The following is an 18853-nucleotide window of genomic DNA, read 5'->3' on the forward strand; positions in this document are numbered from 1 at the left end:
TTTCTGTCTTCCTGAGGCCTGCTTTGGCAGGAGGGTACTGCAGGTGGTGGTCCCGTAATAACCTTGCCATCTGAGCAGCCCTGAAGGGTTTATTTTCTTTGTTTGTTCTCTTATCCCTCCCCATTACTGTCCACTGCTTATTACTTCTCACATGTAGCAGAATTGTGGAAGATGTTAGGTTGCAGAATGGAAAATTTCTTACCCAATAATTTCCTTTCTGCTATCAGCATCTCCCACAGTTCTATCCACCCTGGAGAGCTCTCCAACTATTTGGAAAGTTACCATATAAACAAGGATTTGCTGTATGTAGTTACTTGGTTAGCATTGGAATTATTGTTACTAATTATTTTCTATCAATTTTTACACAGCTTTGGAATTCATCATCTGGCAGCAGGCTGGAGAAGGGGGTGTGGCTAGCACAGGCTGTGATACAGCTTTGAATTGCCTCTGGAATCTGAAACAGGAGGGGAATAGTCCATATGCTGCAGAATTCTGGGAGACACTGCTTGCAGAAAGGAAATGATCAGGTAAGAAAATTTCCAGTCCACAATACTGCATGATTTTGCCTAGACTCGACCTTCCATAATTCAAATGATATGACCTCCAACTGGTGTGCTATGCAATTTTTGGCATCCTCTAGTGGTCTTCACCTAATATTTTCTCCATAACATTGTCATTTTTTTATTCTTTCCAAGTTCTAGGACTCCAAAGCTACCATTTGTGTACATATTGTTAAATCTAATTCAATGTTAAGATTAAAAATGATTAACTCACAAGGGAATATATGATACATATGTATGAAGTAGATATCAATCATCAATTTCATGCTTTATCCTCCTACAGGCTTCATCAATCTCCTCTTGTCCAGTAAGAAAGAATAGAAGATCTTCCTCTTCTTCACACATGTGAATCTGTATTACTGTTCGAATAGCTGCCTCAGGGTAATCCCTCTGTATGGGAAGAGTACTTTAGTAGATCTAGTACAGGGGTTGCAGCCTTTCAGAAGTGGTGTGTCGAGTCTTCATTTATTCACTCTAATTTAAGATTTCTCATGCTGGTAATACATTTTAATATTTTTAGAAGGTCTCTTTCTATAAGTATATAATATATAACTAAACTATTGTTGTATGTAAAGTAAATAAGGTTTTTAAAATGTTTAAGAAGCTTCATTTAAAATTAAATTAAAATGCAGATCTTTTCAGTTTAGTGTGATCCTTGCCCTTGCTTTTCCTTGCTGAGTTTTCCAATGTCTGGCACGTATTTGGATACTTTAAGCTGCACACAGGCTTCTGAGTGATCAGTTGTTAACGGGCTCCGAGAGGGACAGAGGACAGATTTTATGTGTGGAAAAAAAACTGTTCACACAGGTATGTGGATCCAAATGTTGAAAGCATTGCAAACGCAATTTTCTTCAGACAGTTAAATTTAACTGGCAGGGACGTCCAGCAGGTCAGAATAGAGGCCCCATGATCTCTCTCGAGTGCTTCAAGTGCACTCCACAGATCTCCAAACTTTGATGCCCAAATTTCTGAGCTTTTTAACGGAATGAGCTGCATTTCAAAATCTTCAATACCCATCCACTGAAATACAGACAAATCCAAGTTGCTTTCATTGAACTTTTCAGGTTTAATTAGAAAAGAAAGCATAGGGCCAAATCACTGGAAATCTTGAAATCTGTCAGAATATTCTGATTCCAGTTCTTGCATGTACATTCTAATCTCAACATCAAACACAGTGCACTGTTTCACGTGGCGTGATAGTGATGTAAGCAGCAAATCCAGGACTTAAAAATATCCCAGTACAGTGGCACAGGAACAATTTTTGAGGTGGGGGTGCTGAGCTGTGCCCCCTCTTGCCACTGTCTGCACCCCTCACTGCCCCAGGCTGGGGCCAGTGGGCCACAGCTGGGAGCAGCTGCAGAGCCCTGAGTCAGCGGCCGGGACCCCAGGCCAGCAGCAGAGTCCCCCAGACTGGTGGCCAGGACCCGGGGCCAGCAGCTGGCTGAGTGGGGCCGGCGGCTGGAACCCCAGTTGGCAGGGAGCCAGTGGCAAGTACCCTAAGCTGGCAGCGTTGTCCCCAGGACCGGTGGCTGGGACCCAGGGCTGGCAGCAGGCTCAGCGGGGCCAGCAGCCGGAACCCAAACTGGCAGGGGGCTGGCGGCCGGTACCTCAGGCCAGCAGTGGAGCCCCCGGGACCGATGACCAGGACCCGTGCAGTGTGAGTGCCACTGAAAATCAGCTCGTGTGCCACCTTTGGCACACATGCCACAGGTTGCCTACTCCAATCTAGTACTATACACGTAGCAAGTATGGAGGGGAGGAGTTACCAGTTCTTCTCCCTTATCTCCAGAAGCTTTGGGAACATGGCCCTCAGCTATTGCATTTGCACACGTGTAACCAATAAAAAAGGTAAATAAGTAAAAGGAAAGAATGTATAGCAGTCACTATCTTCAACTTCCCTCCACGAGAGTGGGGAAATAAAGTGGTGGATAAAGTTTTTAAAAGACTTTGGACTCAATCAACAGGCACTAAGTCAACGAAGCTCCAGCAATATACAGTAATTCAGGGTACTGCCCTTCAGTCTTAAATTTCTTTAAAAAACAATTCCAGTTTTTAAAGTGGCTCATTTCTTCTCTGAGGGTGTAAATGGAGAGGCTCATGATGTAGTGTTATCTTTCTTGGGATAGTCTCCCCAGGCAGCAAACTGCAGGTTAATAAAGCTACATTTGCAGCTAGTTTTTTGATTTTTCTGTTCGCTGACTAGTTATTGAGCGGGTTTGATATTTCCCTGAATGTGTAGGGCCAATGTCAGAGATGACATGACATGACAATCTAAATCTCAGTGAGTTGGGTGATGGCATGTGGGAGCTATCTGTGGCGGGGGCAAAACTGGGGTGAGGACATAGAAATGTAGTGAAGGAAGGGTGGAAGAAAGACGATCCACCAGGAAGATTTAAAATCGGGCAAGTCCCCTCCCTCCACAAAGCTGCTGGTGGTTTTTCCAGTCCTAGCCTCACCTTTCCTCCCACTCAGCCCTAGTTACGCCATAGTCCTGTGTCCTAGCAAAGACTGTTGTGAACCGGCGGCAACATCACCTCTGGCTCTGGCCCCTAGTGAGCAGTGGGTCAGCTTGCCTGGGCCCAGTAACTCCCAGCCAGGAGGGCAGAGCTGATTCGAAACTGTTGCATTTCCCGTGCTGCAATGGCCCTTTGGCCTCGTGTGCTCCGACCCCTCTCCCATGCCTCCATTTCCCCATCCTCTGTCTGTCCCCGTCTCTCGCCCCTAGGGCTTCCCCCCGCGTGCCTCCGAAGGTGAGGGGCTCCCGGGGCCCTTCCCCTTGCGAGGGAGTTCCTGCCAATCAGTGAGGGAAGGCCCCGCCCACAGCCGGCGCGGATTGGCTCTATGCTAGCTCGGAGGGCGGGGCTGTGGGGCCGGCGCCGTTGCAGCCGCAGCCGCCGGGTTGCGCTTTTCAAACGCCAACTGTGGGGGCTACGGCTGAGGCGCCGTGTAGAGCCGAGTGCGAGGGCGGCGCTGTCCGTTTGTGGGGACGCGTGAGGCGCGCGGAGCTTCGCGGTAAGTGCCCGGGAGACCCTGGCCACTGCGCGGATGGGACGCGTCTCCGTGCTGCCCCCGGCCGGGGTATCTCCCCGAGAGCCACCGGCGAAGGTGGCACCTTCCTCCTGCGGCTGGGGGAGCCCCCGCGGCGTAGGGAACAGCCGGAGCGTCGCTAAGCCTGGGGCGAGTGGTGCCCAGCCCTGTCACCCTGCAGGGGGGTGGCACAACGCTCGCCGCGCTGGGGGGCTGGGAGTCTCGCCGCAGGCTCCGTGACTGGCAGGGGGGCTCCCTAGCCGAGGGCAGCCGGGCGGACCGTTCTCCCGCGCACGCTGTCCCCTCAGTGCCCACCTGCGTGCGACGTGCCCCGGCCCCGCAGCGGGCTCGGCCGCAGCGCTCGGAGAGGCGGCCCGAAGGAAGAATCTCCCTGGGGCCAAGCGCCGGCCTTGGTGTCTCCTGCTAGGCCGTTGTCCAGGCTAGGGAGTGCTGCGCCGCTGGCGGGTTAAGACTGAAAGTTGCAGCGCTGTAAAGTGCCAGTGTAGCCATACCCTAGCTAGGTAGGAAGAGGGGTGGTCAGGGTTAAGCACTGTTAATGTTCGCTATTACTTCCTGCCTGTGTGTTCCATTCTATGCATCCGAAGAAGTGAGCTGTAGCCCATGAAAGCTTATGCTGAAATAAATTTGTTAGTCTCTAAGGTGCCACAAGTACTCCTGTTCTTTTTGCGAAAATTGGAAGAGTTCTTGTAGCCTTAGTTCCATCCTTTCCAGCCAGGAATACTCCTGTGTGTTTAACTTTGTTACTGGCACGTGAAGTGGGCAGCACAGACAGACCTAAAATAAAGGGTAAAACAAAACTTAGCAGAGGATGGAGCTTGGTGTGAGGCAGAGTTAATGGCTTTACCATCTGTGAAGCTTTCTGTAACTGAAATTCCTTAGTCCTCCACCGCAGCAAGAGAAGCCCTTGCCTGTGTGAGTTCTGGACATCATTTTAAGGCTATGGACATTGTGGGTCAGACTTCTTACTCCCTTGAGAATGCACTCCGACGCTCTTCTAATTCTAGACATACCATTTCATATGCTGTCTTGATGTAGTTCACAAATGCCTGGGTTCTTCTCTGCTGAAACTGCAGCTTCTTAGCTCGGGATATAGCTTTTTTTTTTTTTTTTTTTTTTTAACTCCTTTCATTAGTTTTAGTTGGATAAATGACACTTTATTGTATTTTCTCAGTTTTTTTACCTATGCCCACAACTCATGCTTGAAATATGTCTAATACTGTAGCAAAAAAATGAAATGCTTGAACCTTTGTTTTCTAATGTTTTGTTACTCAATTTTTCTTTTTGAAGACATTAAATGTATATGAATTTGAAGTTTTCTTTACTTAACTGCCTTTGTTTTCATTGGAATTTAAAAAACTAGGGAACCTGATGCTGTGAACACATTGCATATTTGTCCTGCCTTGAGTGCAGGGGACTGGACAAGGTGACCTATTGAGGTCCTACACTTCTATGACATTTGTGATTGCACAGACCTACACGTGCAGGTTTGGGCCATCGTGTGGCATCTGTTTTCTTGTACCAATATCATGTGATGATATTTGGCATTATTCTGTGGCTTCCTTTTTAAATTTAGTTTGTGTTTCCCCACTGGCTCTTCAGGAGCAGAGCATGAGATGTTACTAGTCTTATGTAAACAGTGGTGTGTTTTTTTCCCCTTCATATTCTTAAGTAAGTGCTATTTTTGTAAAAGCTGCATTTGTTATCTGGCCATAACAATGTAAAAGGAATGCCAAAGTTGGTACAATTTAACTTTTAAAAAGTATTTAATCCTAAATATATTCACAAAACTATAGATATGTCTCTACAATTTATAAAATTCTAGTGAGAAAACTCACACTGCAAGTTTGAAACCAAACCAATGTAGTACTGAGAACCTAAAAGTGAAACTACAGTTTGGTCCATTTGGGCTATTAAAGTTAAACCCAATATAAGTTAGTGACAAACTGGATTCTCAATATTATTTCATTTTCATAAATCAAGTTGCTGTTACTAAAATGGGTAAATAAAGACTTGTTTATAACATAACGCTTTTGAAGTTGTCTTTTAATATGGTGTGTTTGGCCTAAATATTGTTCCCTTTATATTTTAATTAAAAAATGTGTCATAACTTTTAAACCATGACACAGACTTCTTTGAGGAATCCACAGGCTGGATTTAATTAGTGTTATTTCTTATAGCCAATAAATACGAATCAAAGTACACCTCTACCTCGATATAATGCTGTCCTTGGGAGCCAAAAAAACTTACTGTGTTATAGGTGAAACTGTGTTATATCAAACTTGTTTTGATCCACCGGAGTCCACAGCCCCGGAGCACTGCTCTACCACGTTATATCCAAATTCATGTTATATCATAGTTGTGTTATATCGGAGTAGAGATGTAGTTCCATTATGAATGTATAATTTCAGAGAACTTGTGATTTCACGCTATTGGTGTGAATGTGTTAGATATGAACGATAACTAGTTTGAAAGAGATGAAGATACAATATTTCTTTTGTTTGTTTCCCTTCTCCACCCCCAAATTGGAAGATAAACTGCTGACACTGAAGTTGTTTAATCATCTATTCATAGAAATGTAAGGCTGGAAGGGACCTAAAGAGGTTATCTAGTCCAGCCCTCCTCACTGAAGCAGAACCAAATGTGCTGAGATCATCCCTGATAGGTGTTTGTCTAATATGTTCTTAAAAACTCCCAGTGATGGGGATTCCACAACCTCATTTAGTAACCTATTCCAGTACTAAGCTATCCTGATAGTTAAAAAAAAAATTTCCTCATATGTAACCTAAATCTTCCTTGCTGTAGATTAAGCCCATTGCTTTTTGTATTACCTTTAGTGGATACTGAGAACAGCTGACTGTCCTTTTTATAACAGCCCTTAACACACTTTAAGACTGGCAGGCTACCCGCTCAGTCTTTTATCAAGACTAATACATTCTCAATTTTTTTAACCTTTCCTCATAGGTCAGGTTTTCTAAAGTTTAGATTTTTTTGTTGCTCTCCTCTGGACTCTCTCCAGTCTGTTCACATCTTTCTTAAAGTGTGGTGCCCATAACAAGACACAGTATTCAAGCTGAGGCCTCTGCAGTACTGAACAGAGCAGGACAATTATCTCCCATGCTTTACACATGACACTTCAGTTAATACACCCCAGGATGTTAGGGTTTTTTTTCCTTTTCTTTTTTTTTGCAGCTGCATCATTATTGGCTCACATTCAATTTGTGAGCCATTATTACCCTAATTGTTTTTAGCAATACTACCACCTAGCCAGTTACTCTCCATTTTGTAGTGATGCATTTGATTTTTTTCCTTTCTAAGTGTAGCACTTTGCACATATCTGCATTAAATTTCATCTTGTAGATTGCAGAATAATTCTCCAGTTTGTCAAGGTCATTTTGATTTCTGATCCTTTTTATCAAAGTGCTTGCAACTCTTCCCAGCCACGTTTTTTTTGTAAAGCATATTCTCCACCCCATTATCTGAGTCCTAATGAAAATATCGAATGGTACTGGACTCAAGGCAGACCCCTTCAAGACTCCATTGTATACTGTTGAACTTTCAAAAATAGTTCTGTAAATTTCTATTGATTTACATTTTTAACTGTTCAAAATCATGTTTTAACTTTACTTGTTTTTTTGTTTGCTATTGTCCTTAAGTAACCCTGTTCTGTTCAGATCTTGCATCACACTTACCATACTGTATGAAAGATCACTACTTGCTGTTCTATGCCTTTGGCATAACTATATCCTTCAACAAGCAGTGAGTAATTGAGAGACTTATTCTTTTAGTGCAACCTGAATATCTCAGATGCCCTCATTTCAATAACCTTGATGTCTATATAAAAGACTTCTAAATTCAAAGTGAGGCCTGACTACTGCAATTGGATCCATGTGGCTGACCCCTTTTGCCTTCCTTGGTATTCCCCTCAGGTGCAAGGATCAGCCTGTGCAGACTTGATTGCAGTATCAAGATTTACATGTTTAACTTAAATTTTTGTTTCAGCTGTTAAAAACCAAACTTTAAGATATTCAGAGTAACACAGAAACTGGTTTGCAATAACTGCTCAAATTATGTCAAAGACTCTTATTGCATGCATTTACACTGCTTTGCATGGTTTAGAACATATTTTCCCCTGAAATAGGCTGGATGTTTGTCGTTAAAATTTAGGAAGGGCAGTGTGAAGGATGGGGTACACGAAAGGGAATGGGGTTGAGCACTGACTGCCTCAGTCTCTTCCAGCTGCAGTAGCAAAGACGTTCATGGACTCAGGTTTGTCAGAATAGAGTGTTCCCAGTGATATGTCTGTCTTAGTTTAGCTACGTTTTAGTTAACTAGCTCTCTGTATTTTCTTGTTGTTTTTTGTCTAAGGCTATTAGTGCCCTGGCATGAGTACTTGGTTCTGATACATTGGAACTGGAGACAAAGAAACCAGAGTTTGAGATGTGCCTCTTGTCTTGCTGTTTCTTTCTGCTTTGGATGCACACATGCATCATCTGGCCTGCTGGTATTGATGTGGAGGAAGGTCATCTAGTTTCTTGTTGTTTCATATGGAACGCTTTTGACTCTGGGACCAGAAAGGAGCATCAGAATCTCTTCCAACCTATGCTGTTGTAGGAACCATCAGTGGTTAAACCTTCCAGGTCTGAAATGCAGGTCTATATAAGTGCTGGAAGACCAGCCTCCGCTCTGACCCCCAGGTTAAAAAGTCTGGCAAGGTTCCAGAACCGTTAGATTTGCCCCAAGCCAAGGAGTCGAAGGTGGTGGTCACTGTGAATTGGCGGAGATCGTCTGTGGCAGAGCATAAAAGCTTGGCCTCACATGTGTCAGATGAAAGAGCCAGTCCTTGAGAGCATACCCTTAATGTTCTGGCACTCCTCGATTTTCATATTGAAGTGGAAAAGCAATCCTATGCAGAAATCAGAGCTACAGCAAAGGGTGACATTAAGGTCCAGGGCCATATTATGGAACCATACCCTGCCCCAGGTTCAAGGCCATCAGTTCAATACCTGAAACCTCATTTTAAATTGCTTGCTGCTGCTTTAGAGCCATTGATTCTTACTGGAACCATAGTTACTGTGATGGCTCAGGTTCATTGCATCAAGCCACTGGAACAGCCTCATCTGAATCTGCCCCTTGTGCAGCACTGGATATGTAGTACTTCTTTTTTTTTTTAAGGAAAGAACAATAGTGTGGGTGGCAGTTGGTTTTTTCTTTTCCTTTTCCGGGAAAGAAAGTGGAAATAACTTATGTGGATAAACCCATTGTCCTAGTAACATAAATCTCACCAGAGAAGTTTGAACTTCCTCCTGAACACCTACTGGTTTTCCAGGAAATGTCTCATCCTTTGAGCTATTTGCTTAATCAAGCCATTGCTTTCACCATTGGAAGCCCTCTCAGTCTATGCTTTGATCTAGAATAGAGCCACAGTCAGCCTGATACCTTTCCTTACCTTTCCCCTCCCAGGGAATGGATCAGAGATCCTCCAGAGTAGCATGAAGACTCTTGGTTCCAACCTTCCAAACCATGGTATCACTCTTCTTAATCTGAGGGATTTTAATAAGAAATTCCCTACTGAGTGTTGACATGACTGAGAGGTACCACCATGGTGAGGTTTCTAAGGCACATAGTATGAAAGTGCAGGACAAGGCCCAAAGAGATGACTTTGAATATAGCTATGGCCTACACAAACACAGGCTATGAAAAGTGCAGTACTGCATTATAATCTGCTTTTTTATAGACAGCTAATGGAGATAATGTTGGAGGGTGTATCTTACTAAACTTGTGTAGCAGCATATTACCCAGGTAACAGAGCTGAGATAATACATGCACATCAGTAGGTTCTAAATGACCTCACCTAATTATAAGAACATAGCTAGTAACTCATAAGCTTGGAGAAGGTGTGCTGATTTATTCACTGATTTAGTGTTGTATATTAAAGGATTACCACAACTCTTAACAATAACTTATCTTTATGAAATTCTTATACAAAATATTCCTCTGCTCTCCTATGTTCTTTGCAATTTTGATAGACATGGTAAGAACAGGGAATCCCTTTTAGATGTTATATTAAGAAATGTCATGTGATTTTTATATGGCCATAGCTCAGCCTGTTATCCATTGACTTCCGTTCATAAGCAATCCTTATTCTTATTGCTATCCCTATTCATTCTTTTTAAGAGAGATGAAAAACCAAAGGTGTTAAAATAGCTGTTTTTGATGACATAGCTTTATGAGATGACTTTTCCTGCTGTGTAGCAGTGGGATTTTTGTAGTATTGGTCATGTTTAAATACATATTGTTTTGACAGGTGAAAATAGATAACCAGCAGAGGAGAGAAGACCTCGTGTTAATTATGTCCAGGAGAAAGTCAGAGAGCAAAAGCCTTTTAGGCTTGTTGTCCACATCTCTTCAGACACAAATCAAGATGGATAATTTTTACGATTTTTACATGCTTGAACCTAAAGAACTAGGAAGGTAAGAACATCCTATTTATGTGATGGTTTGGGAGTGAGGGGGGGAAGAAGTGTAACTTCACATGGAAAAGAAATCCCAGCTGCAGAGAGGTATTTGTTGAAAGAGTAATGTAACCCCAGCCTGTGTTATCTTTTCTAGTAGATTCCAGAAGGTGGAGCATGCGGAGGAAATAAAATGCATTTCTTCCTCTGTTAATATACCCAGTCAAATGGAAAGGTCTATGTGGTATCTAGGGGAAGATGCCATGTAGATGGCTTGCCAGTCCTTTCCACACGCATGTGTATAGATTTGTGTACACAGGATCTCCTCTACATGTGTATCAGGGGTCATGATTTTTTTCTTACATACACATGCTTCAGAAATATGCTGAAGAGGTTATAATCTAAATAAGACATGGAAAAATTTCAAAAGATGGATAGTGTGAGGAGTAATTATAAGGAAGGGTGAAAGACATCATTTCCTAAACGTTTGAAAGCTAAGTCCCACCTTCAGCCCTACCATTTTGTGGTGTTAAAGGGCTGCCCAAAATGGACAGTCACTTGAAGTAGACTGTCTAGCTCTTCACTGTACGATACTACTACTCCTTTTTATACATTCCGTATATTAGCAAAATACTGGAATCTCAGACAGACGTAGCTCACTGGTTAGTCTGATCATATTTTCAAAGTTTTTTTTGTAATCCCATTGTCTAGAGACTTACTCTTTTAAATGCAAGCTGAAAATCTGGAGAACAAAGCAAGAGGCCTGTTTGCCCTCTTTCTCCATCCTTCCCCTGCTAGTCTTTGCTCACATTTGAGGGAAACACTGGTGTATAGATTGCTTGAAGAAAGACAGCTTGATCTGCTCTAGGGTTTGGGAGCAGCATGATAGGAGGCACAAAGCCAAGTGTAGAAAGGAGACGAAAGGAGGAGTTAAGAATGGAGATGTAGAATGTATGGTTTTGTAGGTGAGGAAGTGCTTAAATTTGTTATGATAAGGGCCACGTAGCCAATGAAGGGATTCTAAGGATGAGGTGATGTGCTTGGAGCAGAGTAAGAGTGTGATCCCAGTAGTCATGTTTTAGACAGCTTGGAGTGGGGAGCTGGACAAGGCTGCACTATTCATTGCACGTGACAAAGGTGTTAACAGAAGGACAGTGAAGAAATGGCATATTCAGCAGGAAGTCTTTTTAGAAAAATGTTCCTACCTCACATGTCAGATGTGACAGTACATTCATGTAGATCAGGGGTCTCGAACTCAAATCACTATGAGGGCCTCATGAGGACTAGTACATTGGCCTGAGGGCCACATCATTGAAACCTTTTCACACAACCATACAAAAGTGTAGTCAAAAATGAAGAGTAATATAGGATGCTATTAAAAGTCAATGTATTAACTTTTTTAAAGCTCTAATGCGGAGGGGGGTTTTAATAAAATATAAACACTTATAACTATTCCTTATGTGGTCAGTAACACTGATGATGATCTTCTACGCTAACAGTCTATCAGCATAATGGCAGGAACTTTTAAAAGTAACTGTTCATACAAACTACATTGACACTCTTAACAAACTACTCACAGCATGCCTTGCTCCATCTCTAAGGCAGCATCTCAGTGCAAGGTGGAGTAGAGAGCATGCTGGGAGTTGTAGGCCTCTATTGAGCGAATTTACTCAGCAGTCAGCACCTGTGTTGAAGCGTCCGCATCCCCAGAAGGACTGGGGATTTCTTTCCCACCCAGGCGTTGATGAGGGTGGGAGGCGCGAGGAACAGGCTTGGCTTTTGTAAACTGGAAGATCCAAGATCGTTGTTCTCTCCCCCCACCCCGATATTTCTCTCTGATTCGCTTTCCCCTTCCCTCCCTCCCAGTGTTAAAGGACAAGCGCTTTTTCCAGTGACTGTCTGCTGCTGCTTTCCCGGTTTTCTTCTCCCCCAGTGTTTCACACTGCACGTGAGATCAGTGGAGAGGATTTCAATGGCAGGTGTGTTTGGCCCTCTGTCATAAATAGGTAGCTAAGGGTTAATGTTTCTTTTTCCTGTAAAGGGTTAACAAAGGGAACCAAACACCTGACCAGAGGACCAATCAGGAAACTGGATTTTTCAAAGTCAGGGAGGGAATTTTTGGACTCTGAGCTTTTTGTTTGTCTCTCAGCTATGAGAAGCTTCTTTCTTCTTCTAATCTTCTGTGTCCAACTTGTAAGTACAAGTAGAAAAACATATAGGCTTTATGTTGTTTTGGGTGTTTTACATTGTGTACTTGCTGGAATGTTTCAAATTGGATATTCTTTTTGATCAGACTGTTTATTCATATTTTCTTATAAACAATAGCCCTTGATTGTCATCTTGATGCAAGAATAATTTGATGCTTTGTTCTTCTTTTTTATATAATCTTTCTTTTTAAAAAACCTGTTGAGTTTTCTCTGGTTAAGGAGAAAGAAAGACGGGGAGGGGAAACACTACGCTCTGTGGTTTAACTTTCCTAGTGTTCCCAGGGCGGGAAGAGCTATGGGGGAAGAGAGAGAGAATCTTTTCTGTTTCCTTGTATTTGGGGTTGTCTCTTGTGGAATAGAGGAGATATGCTTCTTGGTATTTGATGTAAAGAGATTGCATCATACTCCCAGGTTAGCCAGAGAGGAAAGTCTGGGGTGGGAGAGAGAGAGGGAAGGAAGTGGGTTATTTCCTTTGTGTAGGCTCAGGTTTCTGAGTCTTGGGGTCCCTCCAGGAAGGTAATGGGGACCAGAGGGGGCCAAAACCCTGGAAATTTTGGATGGTGGCAGCGAGATCAGATCTAAGCTGGTAAATTGAGCTTAGAGGGGTTCATGCTAGGCACCCAGATTTTTGGATGCTAAGGTCCAGATTTGGGAAGAGGCTTATGATAACTCCCTTGAGGGAGGGGAGATTTGAAGAGTGGCGAAGGGGCTGGCCAAGGGTTGGTGTGAGTTGGGGTATAGCTGGAGGGGAGGATTGGGGATGCAGGAAGAGCAAGCTCAATAGCTTGGTCTGATGCGAGGAGCAGCAAGGCTGTTTGTCAAGCTTGGGCAGTTTGACCTGGGTAAACTTCAGAGAACTGTGAAAATGGCTCATTGAAATTCACGCAGCAGACATCCCCACCCCCAGAGCAAGAGTGACTGTAAACACTGCCTTAAATAGTAGCTCCGAGAGCCTGCCTGCCTGCCCTCCTCCCCAGAGCATGTGTAGGGGAGCTTGCAGCTGCAGGGCCAGAGATGGGTTATGTTTTGCTGATCCAGCTAACAACATCTTCCCTTCCAACCCTTTCCCCAAAGTCTCCGCCCCTTCCCTGCCCCTATTTCACCCCCTTCCCCAAATCCCTGCCCCAGCCCTGCCTCTTCTCCGCCTCCTCCCCTGAGTGTGATGTGTCCCTGCTCCTCCCCCCTCCCTCCTGGAAAGTCCTAAGCGCTGCCAAACAACTGTTTGGTGGAAGGAAGTGCTGGGAAGTAGGCAGAGGAGCAGGGATGTGGTGTGCTGTGGGGGGGTAGGGGAGCTTGGCTGCCAGTGGAGTCAGCGTCTATGGCAGGCTGCAGGAAATAACTCTGCGGGCTGCGTGTTTGAGACCCCGATGTAAATATTATGAAATTTCATTAAATGTATTTCTGCATGCCCTGTGTGCATAGTGGTGGTTTACCAGGGATTATCTTAACTATTCATTTTTGTATTTCATTGTTAAAATATAATGAATTTCCTGCCTTTCTGCAGATCTTTTTTTAATCAAAAAGTATCTTTCCTTGAACTTACTGATATATTTATTTATTCAAGATAGTTAAGACCAAAGCAGACTGTGAAGAACTTCAAAAACATCTCAGAAAACTAAGTGATTGGGCAACAAAATGGCAAATGAAATTTAATGTGGATAAATGTAAAGTAATGCACATTGGAAGAAATAGCCCCAACTGTACCTAAATTAGCCCCATCATATTGTATGTATAACGAATCAGGAAAAAGATCTTGGAGTCTTTGTGGATAGTTCTCTGAAGACGTCCATGCAGTGTGCAGCGGCAGTCAAAAAAGCAAACAGGATGTTAGAAATCATTAAAGGGGGGACAGAAAATAAGATGGAGAATATATTATTGCCCTTGTCTAAATCCATGGTACGCTCACATCTTGAATACTTTGTACAGATGTGGTCTCCTCATCTCAAAAAAGATATACTGGCATTAGAAAAGGTTCAGAGAAGGGCAACTAAAATGATTAGGGGTTTGGAATGGGGTCCTATATGAGGAGAGATTAAAGACTTTTCAGCTTGGAAAAGAGTAGACTAAGGGGGGATATGATAGAGGTATATAAAATCATGAGTGATGTAGAGAAAGTAAATAAGGAAAAGTTATTTACTTGTCCCCATAAGACAAGAAGTAGGGACCATCAAATGAAATTAATGGGCAGCAGGTTTAAAACAAATCAAAGGAAGTTCTTCTTCATACAGCGCACAGACAACTTGTGGAACTCCTTGCCTGAGGAGGTTGCGAGGGCTCGGACTGTAACAGTGTCCATAAACGAATTGCATACGTTCATAGAGGTGAAGTCCATCAATGGCTATTAGCCAGGATGGGTGAGGAAGGATGTCCCTAGCCTCTGTTTGTCAGAGGGTGGAGATGGATGGGAGGAGAGAGATCACTTGATCATTGCATGTTGGGTTCACTCCCTCTGGGGCACCTGGCATTGGCCACTGTCGGTAGACAGGATACTGGGCTATATGGACCTTTGGTCTGACCCAGTATGGCCATTCTTATGTTCTTATTGTTTCAGTCTTAGCTCATCTTACAGGTTTTTTTCTTAATTAGCACAAGTTTAAATTTGTAGTACATTGCAAATAAAAAGCAATAACCTTTATTAGTAATAATTCATATATCCTGTCTTCATGAGGTACTATCACTGACTTTTCAAAACTAGTGTTCACTCTAAGTGGAAGGAAGATGTTCAGGAAATTAGCAGGAAAGCTTTGACTGTTTACATGAAACTTAAATTGTTCCTCTTTTTTAAAAATTTAAGTTGTGGTTGGTAGGGCAAGACAAATACCCACCAAAATATATTTTATCTTCAAATTTTATTATTTGTTATAGAATTCATCTGATTCATGTTAAACAGATTATTGCAAAGCATTTTCAGAGCTGGGAAAGCAGTTAGCCATTTGAAGTTATCTGACATAAGAGGGTGTTGATCTCAGGCTAATAACATTCTTCTATCTCTTTCTTTTAACTAATTCATATGTTGACTTTTACATAATATGCTCCCCATCTGTTTCTGCACTTTGTATGTGGTTTGGTTTTCTTTTAAAGCAACATTTTGTTCTTAGTTATTTCACTATCTGGTCTGTTGCAAAATAGTGAGGAGTATTTAGTCAATATTTTTAACAATAAATACTAGAAACTTGTGGAATTTTACACCATTTCATAATTCATCAGCTTTTATACTAATTGGAAGGTGTATTTAATATTACCTGCAAATGGAAACTGTTTTGATAAGCAAGATGGGTATATTTTTTTTGTATGGAGGTTGATTCAGACGTCAATAGGGGCCTCAACTCAGAATCCAGAGCTGCACATGATCTTTTCTAGCATGTGTGAATAGGTGATAGAATTTGCATGTGGCAAGGCATCATCTGCATATTCATTGATGTATATGAACTCTGAAAATATACAGTATGCTGATCTTCGTATGTAAAACTCTAGAAAAGTTCTTCATATTTACACTATTTGAAATTTTTAATTTTATTTCCTTGTCTCAGTTCTTAAGTCCATTCTATTTTTGTCTAATTATGAAAATACTTCATAATTGTGAAACTAGGCTCTGTTGAAATGTCCTCGTGATCATAAACCTTGCTTTTTCAGGAGTTTATAACTTGGGTTAGGGAGTACATTTTTTTTTTCTAGTTTTCTAAAAGGTCAGCTTGGTTTTTAGAAACAGTATGTGGCTTTCTTCTAAAATCTTGTCTTTACCAAAACATATTTTTGCTTCTATACTTAACAGTTGTCAGGGAAATGAAACAGAACGCTTTGTCTTTGTACTATATTCAAGAAGAGGAATGATGTCTAGCAACTAAAAAATAGGACTGAGTGACAAGATTACTGGATTGTATTTCTGGTTTTATCATTGACTTGCTGCACAAACCTGGGCAAGCCTCTTTTCCATGCCTGAGTTTAGCCATCTAAAAGTTTATATTGTAACTCAGCTTTCTGGTTTGTTTTTAAAACAAACAAAGCATGTAAGAATTGAATTTTATAAAAATGCACAAAACCTAAGCTTTTGTTTGCAATCTTGAGAATTGTTTATGGAGGGAATTTATGGGCTTTGAAAATCTCTTACACTTAATGGGAGTTTCTTCCCAATAAGGCACACTTTTAGTGAAACCTTAATATAATTGAATGGAGGCTATCTGTAATTCCCACAAATCACTTAATCCTAAATTAGAAATAAATTTGTCTAAAAATAAACATGACAAATAGAGAAACTTTTATAACTATTAAGTCGTGTCACAGGAGTGGGAGTGAATCTTAAGTGTGTGCAGCACTTTGAGATCTTGGCATCAAATGCCCTACATATGCAAAATGTGTTTCTGTGCACGTGTAATTTTTTTTAGCTAACTTGAACTAGACATTGTAAGCCCCTTAATAGATGGAAGTGATTTCTAATCTTACTATAAGATTAGTATATTCAATGTTTGCTGAAATGATGGTGTTGATTTATTGAAAGAAACAGTACACTAGCCAGGATTCTCAAACTATTGAGATGTGGTCCAACCTGTGGAAGAGATTCTTTTGTAGACTTACCTCCCTTTTTGTTCACGATTGAATAACATCCCTGTAGTAACAACAGTTGCTTATGTGGAAAAATAACTAATATTAATTCATTACTGCAACCTGATTGCATATGAACCTTCATTTTTGGTTAAATATTGTATTACCATGGGTTCATGTCTGAGAATGTTTTAATATATAAACACTGAAGAAATGCAGTTATAGTTTCCAACATGCCTGAAAGAACCTGCCATTTGGTTTTGTAGCTCACAGTGAAACCATGCTATATAGGTGCTGCCTAACTACTTTTTTTGAACACATAATTGTCTTTGGGAAATAATGCACTAGAAAAATATTAGCTTATTTATCTTCAGGACCCAAAAAGTGGTCTTTGGAGCTTGATAGCTTGTCTCTTTCACCAGCAGAAATTGGGTCAATAATACATTCGCTCACCTACGTTGTTGCTCTTGTGTCCTGGGACCAACGCAGCTACAGCAATACTGCAAACAACTATTTATCTTAAGTATTTGTGAAGTGCCCATATCTAAGCCTCTGTGTAATTGTCATATTTTTCACTAAAGAAATCTTAAATCTTTTTAATTCTCTTTGCAGAGGAAGATGTGCTGTGGTTAGAAAATGTATAGCTAAATCCACAGGCCAAGAATATGCAGCTAAATTCCTAAAGAAGAGGAGAAGAGGACAGGACTGCAAAGCAGAAATTTTACATGAAATTGCTGTGCTTGAATTAACAAAGTCTAGTCCTCGTGTCGTTAATCTCCATGAAGTCTATGAAATGACAAATGAAATCATTTTAGTGTTGGAATAGTAAGTATGCATTGCATCAACTTCACTATTGTATAATAGATTTGTTAACATTCATTGTTTGTATCAGTTGACCGAAAGTAATCAGGAGAACAACATATGAGCATATATACAGTGTACCGTACATACTCATACATAAGCCGAATATTTTTGGTAAAAAAGTGATGCATGAAAGAGCAAGGGTCGGCTTATAAATGGGTCTACACCAAAATTTGATGATTTTAAACTGAATGGAATCATTGAATTGAGTATCTAATACATTGTTGTTTTGCTTACCTGGAGTATCTGCAGGCATGGAGCCCTCTGCTCCCTGTGGCCACGGTTCGCAGTTCCCAACCAATGGGAGCTGAAGGAAGTGGCGCGCCACATCCTGCCTGCAGATGCTCCAAGTAAACAAAACATCCCAACCTGCCAGCGGCTTACCCTGATGGGCAGGGAGCCAAAGTTTTCCAACCCCTGAAATATAGGGTCAGTTTATGAAAGGGTTATACATTTTTTGCTATTTTTACTATCCATATTTGAGGGTCGGCTTATAAACGAACAGGCTAATGAACGAGTATATACGGGTAGTTAATATTGCCTTTTTATGCTCCCTTGTGTCCTAGAATTTTCCATATGATTTATATTTCATGTCAAAAGATGTATTGAAACTATCAGTTAATTTACATGCTTTTGTTTTGTAAATAACAATTTCTCATCATCAATTATGAATAACTAATACGAGATAAATATTGCAGAAACAATTAAATTAATGCTATGGTGACATAAATCAAGAAAATTGAACTATATATACTAGCGCTATACTTAAAGTTCAAAAATGAATATAATTAATGAACGTGCACATTTAAAACTGCGTTCAGAAATGCAAAAATTAAGACTTGAGTGACAGAATTAACATGGTTGCATTATGTAACTTCTGTGTTTTATGGTATACGTGTTGGGACACAGCGCTAGTTACATATTTCACTAAGAAAAACAAGAGTAGGAAACGATTGTGATAACGCTGGAGTTGGGACCTTCACTTTTTGCATCTTTTATTCTGGCTATTTTTTTTTTTTTTTTCATTTCTAAAGGGAAAAAAAATCACTGGTGCTTAATATATAATATTTAAATTAACCCAAGTAGGTTTTGAAGATAAATCCCTTTCAGAGGATCAATTTGGAGAAGGAATGAGTCGTGTGTGTGTGTGTATGTCATCCCCTCCCCCCGGCTTTTTTTTTTTTTT

At 41.3% G+C, this 18853-nt stretch overlaps 1 protein-coding gene across 1 annotated transcript in view; it reads left to right on the forward strand.

The window, feature by feature from the left end:
- The first annotated feature begins 3418 nt into the window (after positions 1-3418).
- The window catches only part of STK17B (serine/threonine kinase 17b), a 45584-nt gene continuing 30149 nt past the window's right edge, over positions 3419-18853 (forward strand). Inside the window, exons 1-3 of the mRNA XM_032803608.2 lie at positions 3419-3572; positions 9913-10079; positions 17419-17631. Of these exons, the coding sequence (XP_032659499.1) occupies positions 9958-10079; positions 17419-17631 (335 nt within the window). The 5' untranslated portion in view covers positions 3419-3572; positions 9913-9957. The remainder of the gene's footprint in view (positions 3573-9912; positions 10080-17418; positions 17632-18853) is intronic.

The sequence above is a fragment of the Chelonoidis abingdonii genome, chromosome 10 (genome assembly GCF_003597395.2).
Source record: "Chelonoidis abingdonii isolate Lonesome George chromosome 10, CheloAbing_2.0, whole genome shotgun sequence".
Lineage (NCBI taxonomy): Eukaryota > Metazoa > Chordata > Testudines > Testudinidae > Chelonoidis > Chelonoidis abingdonii.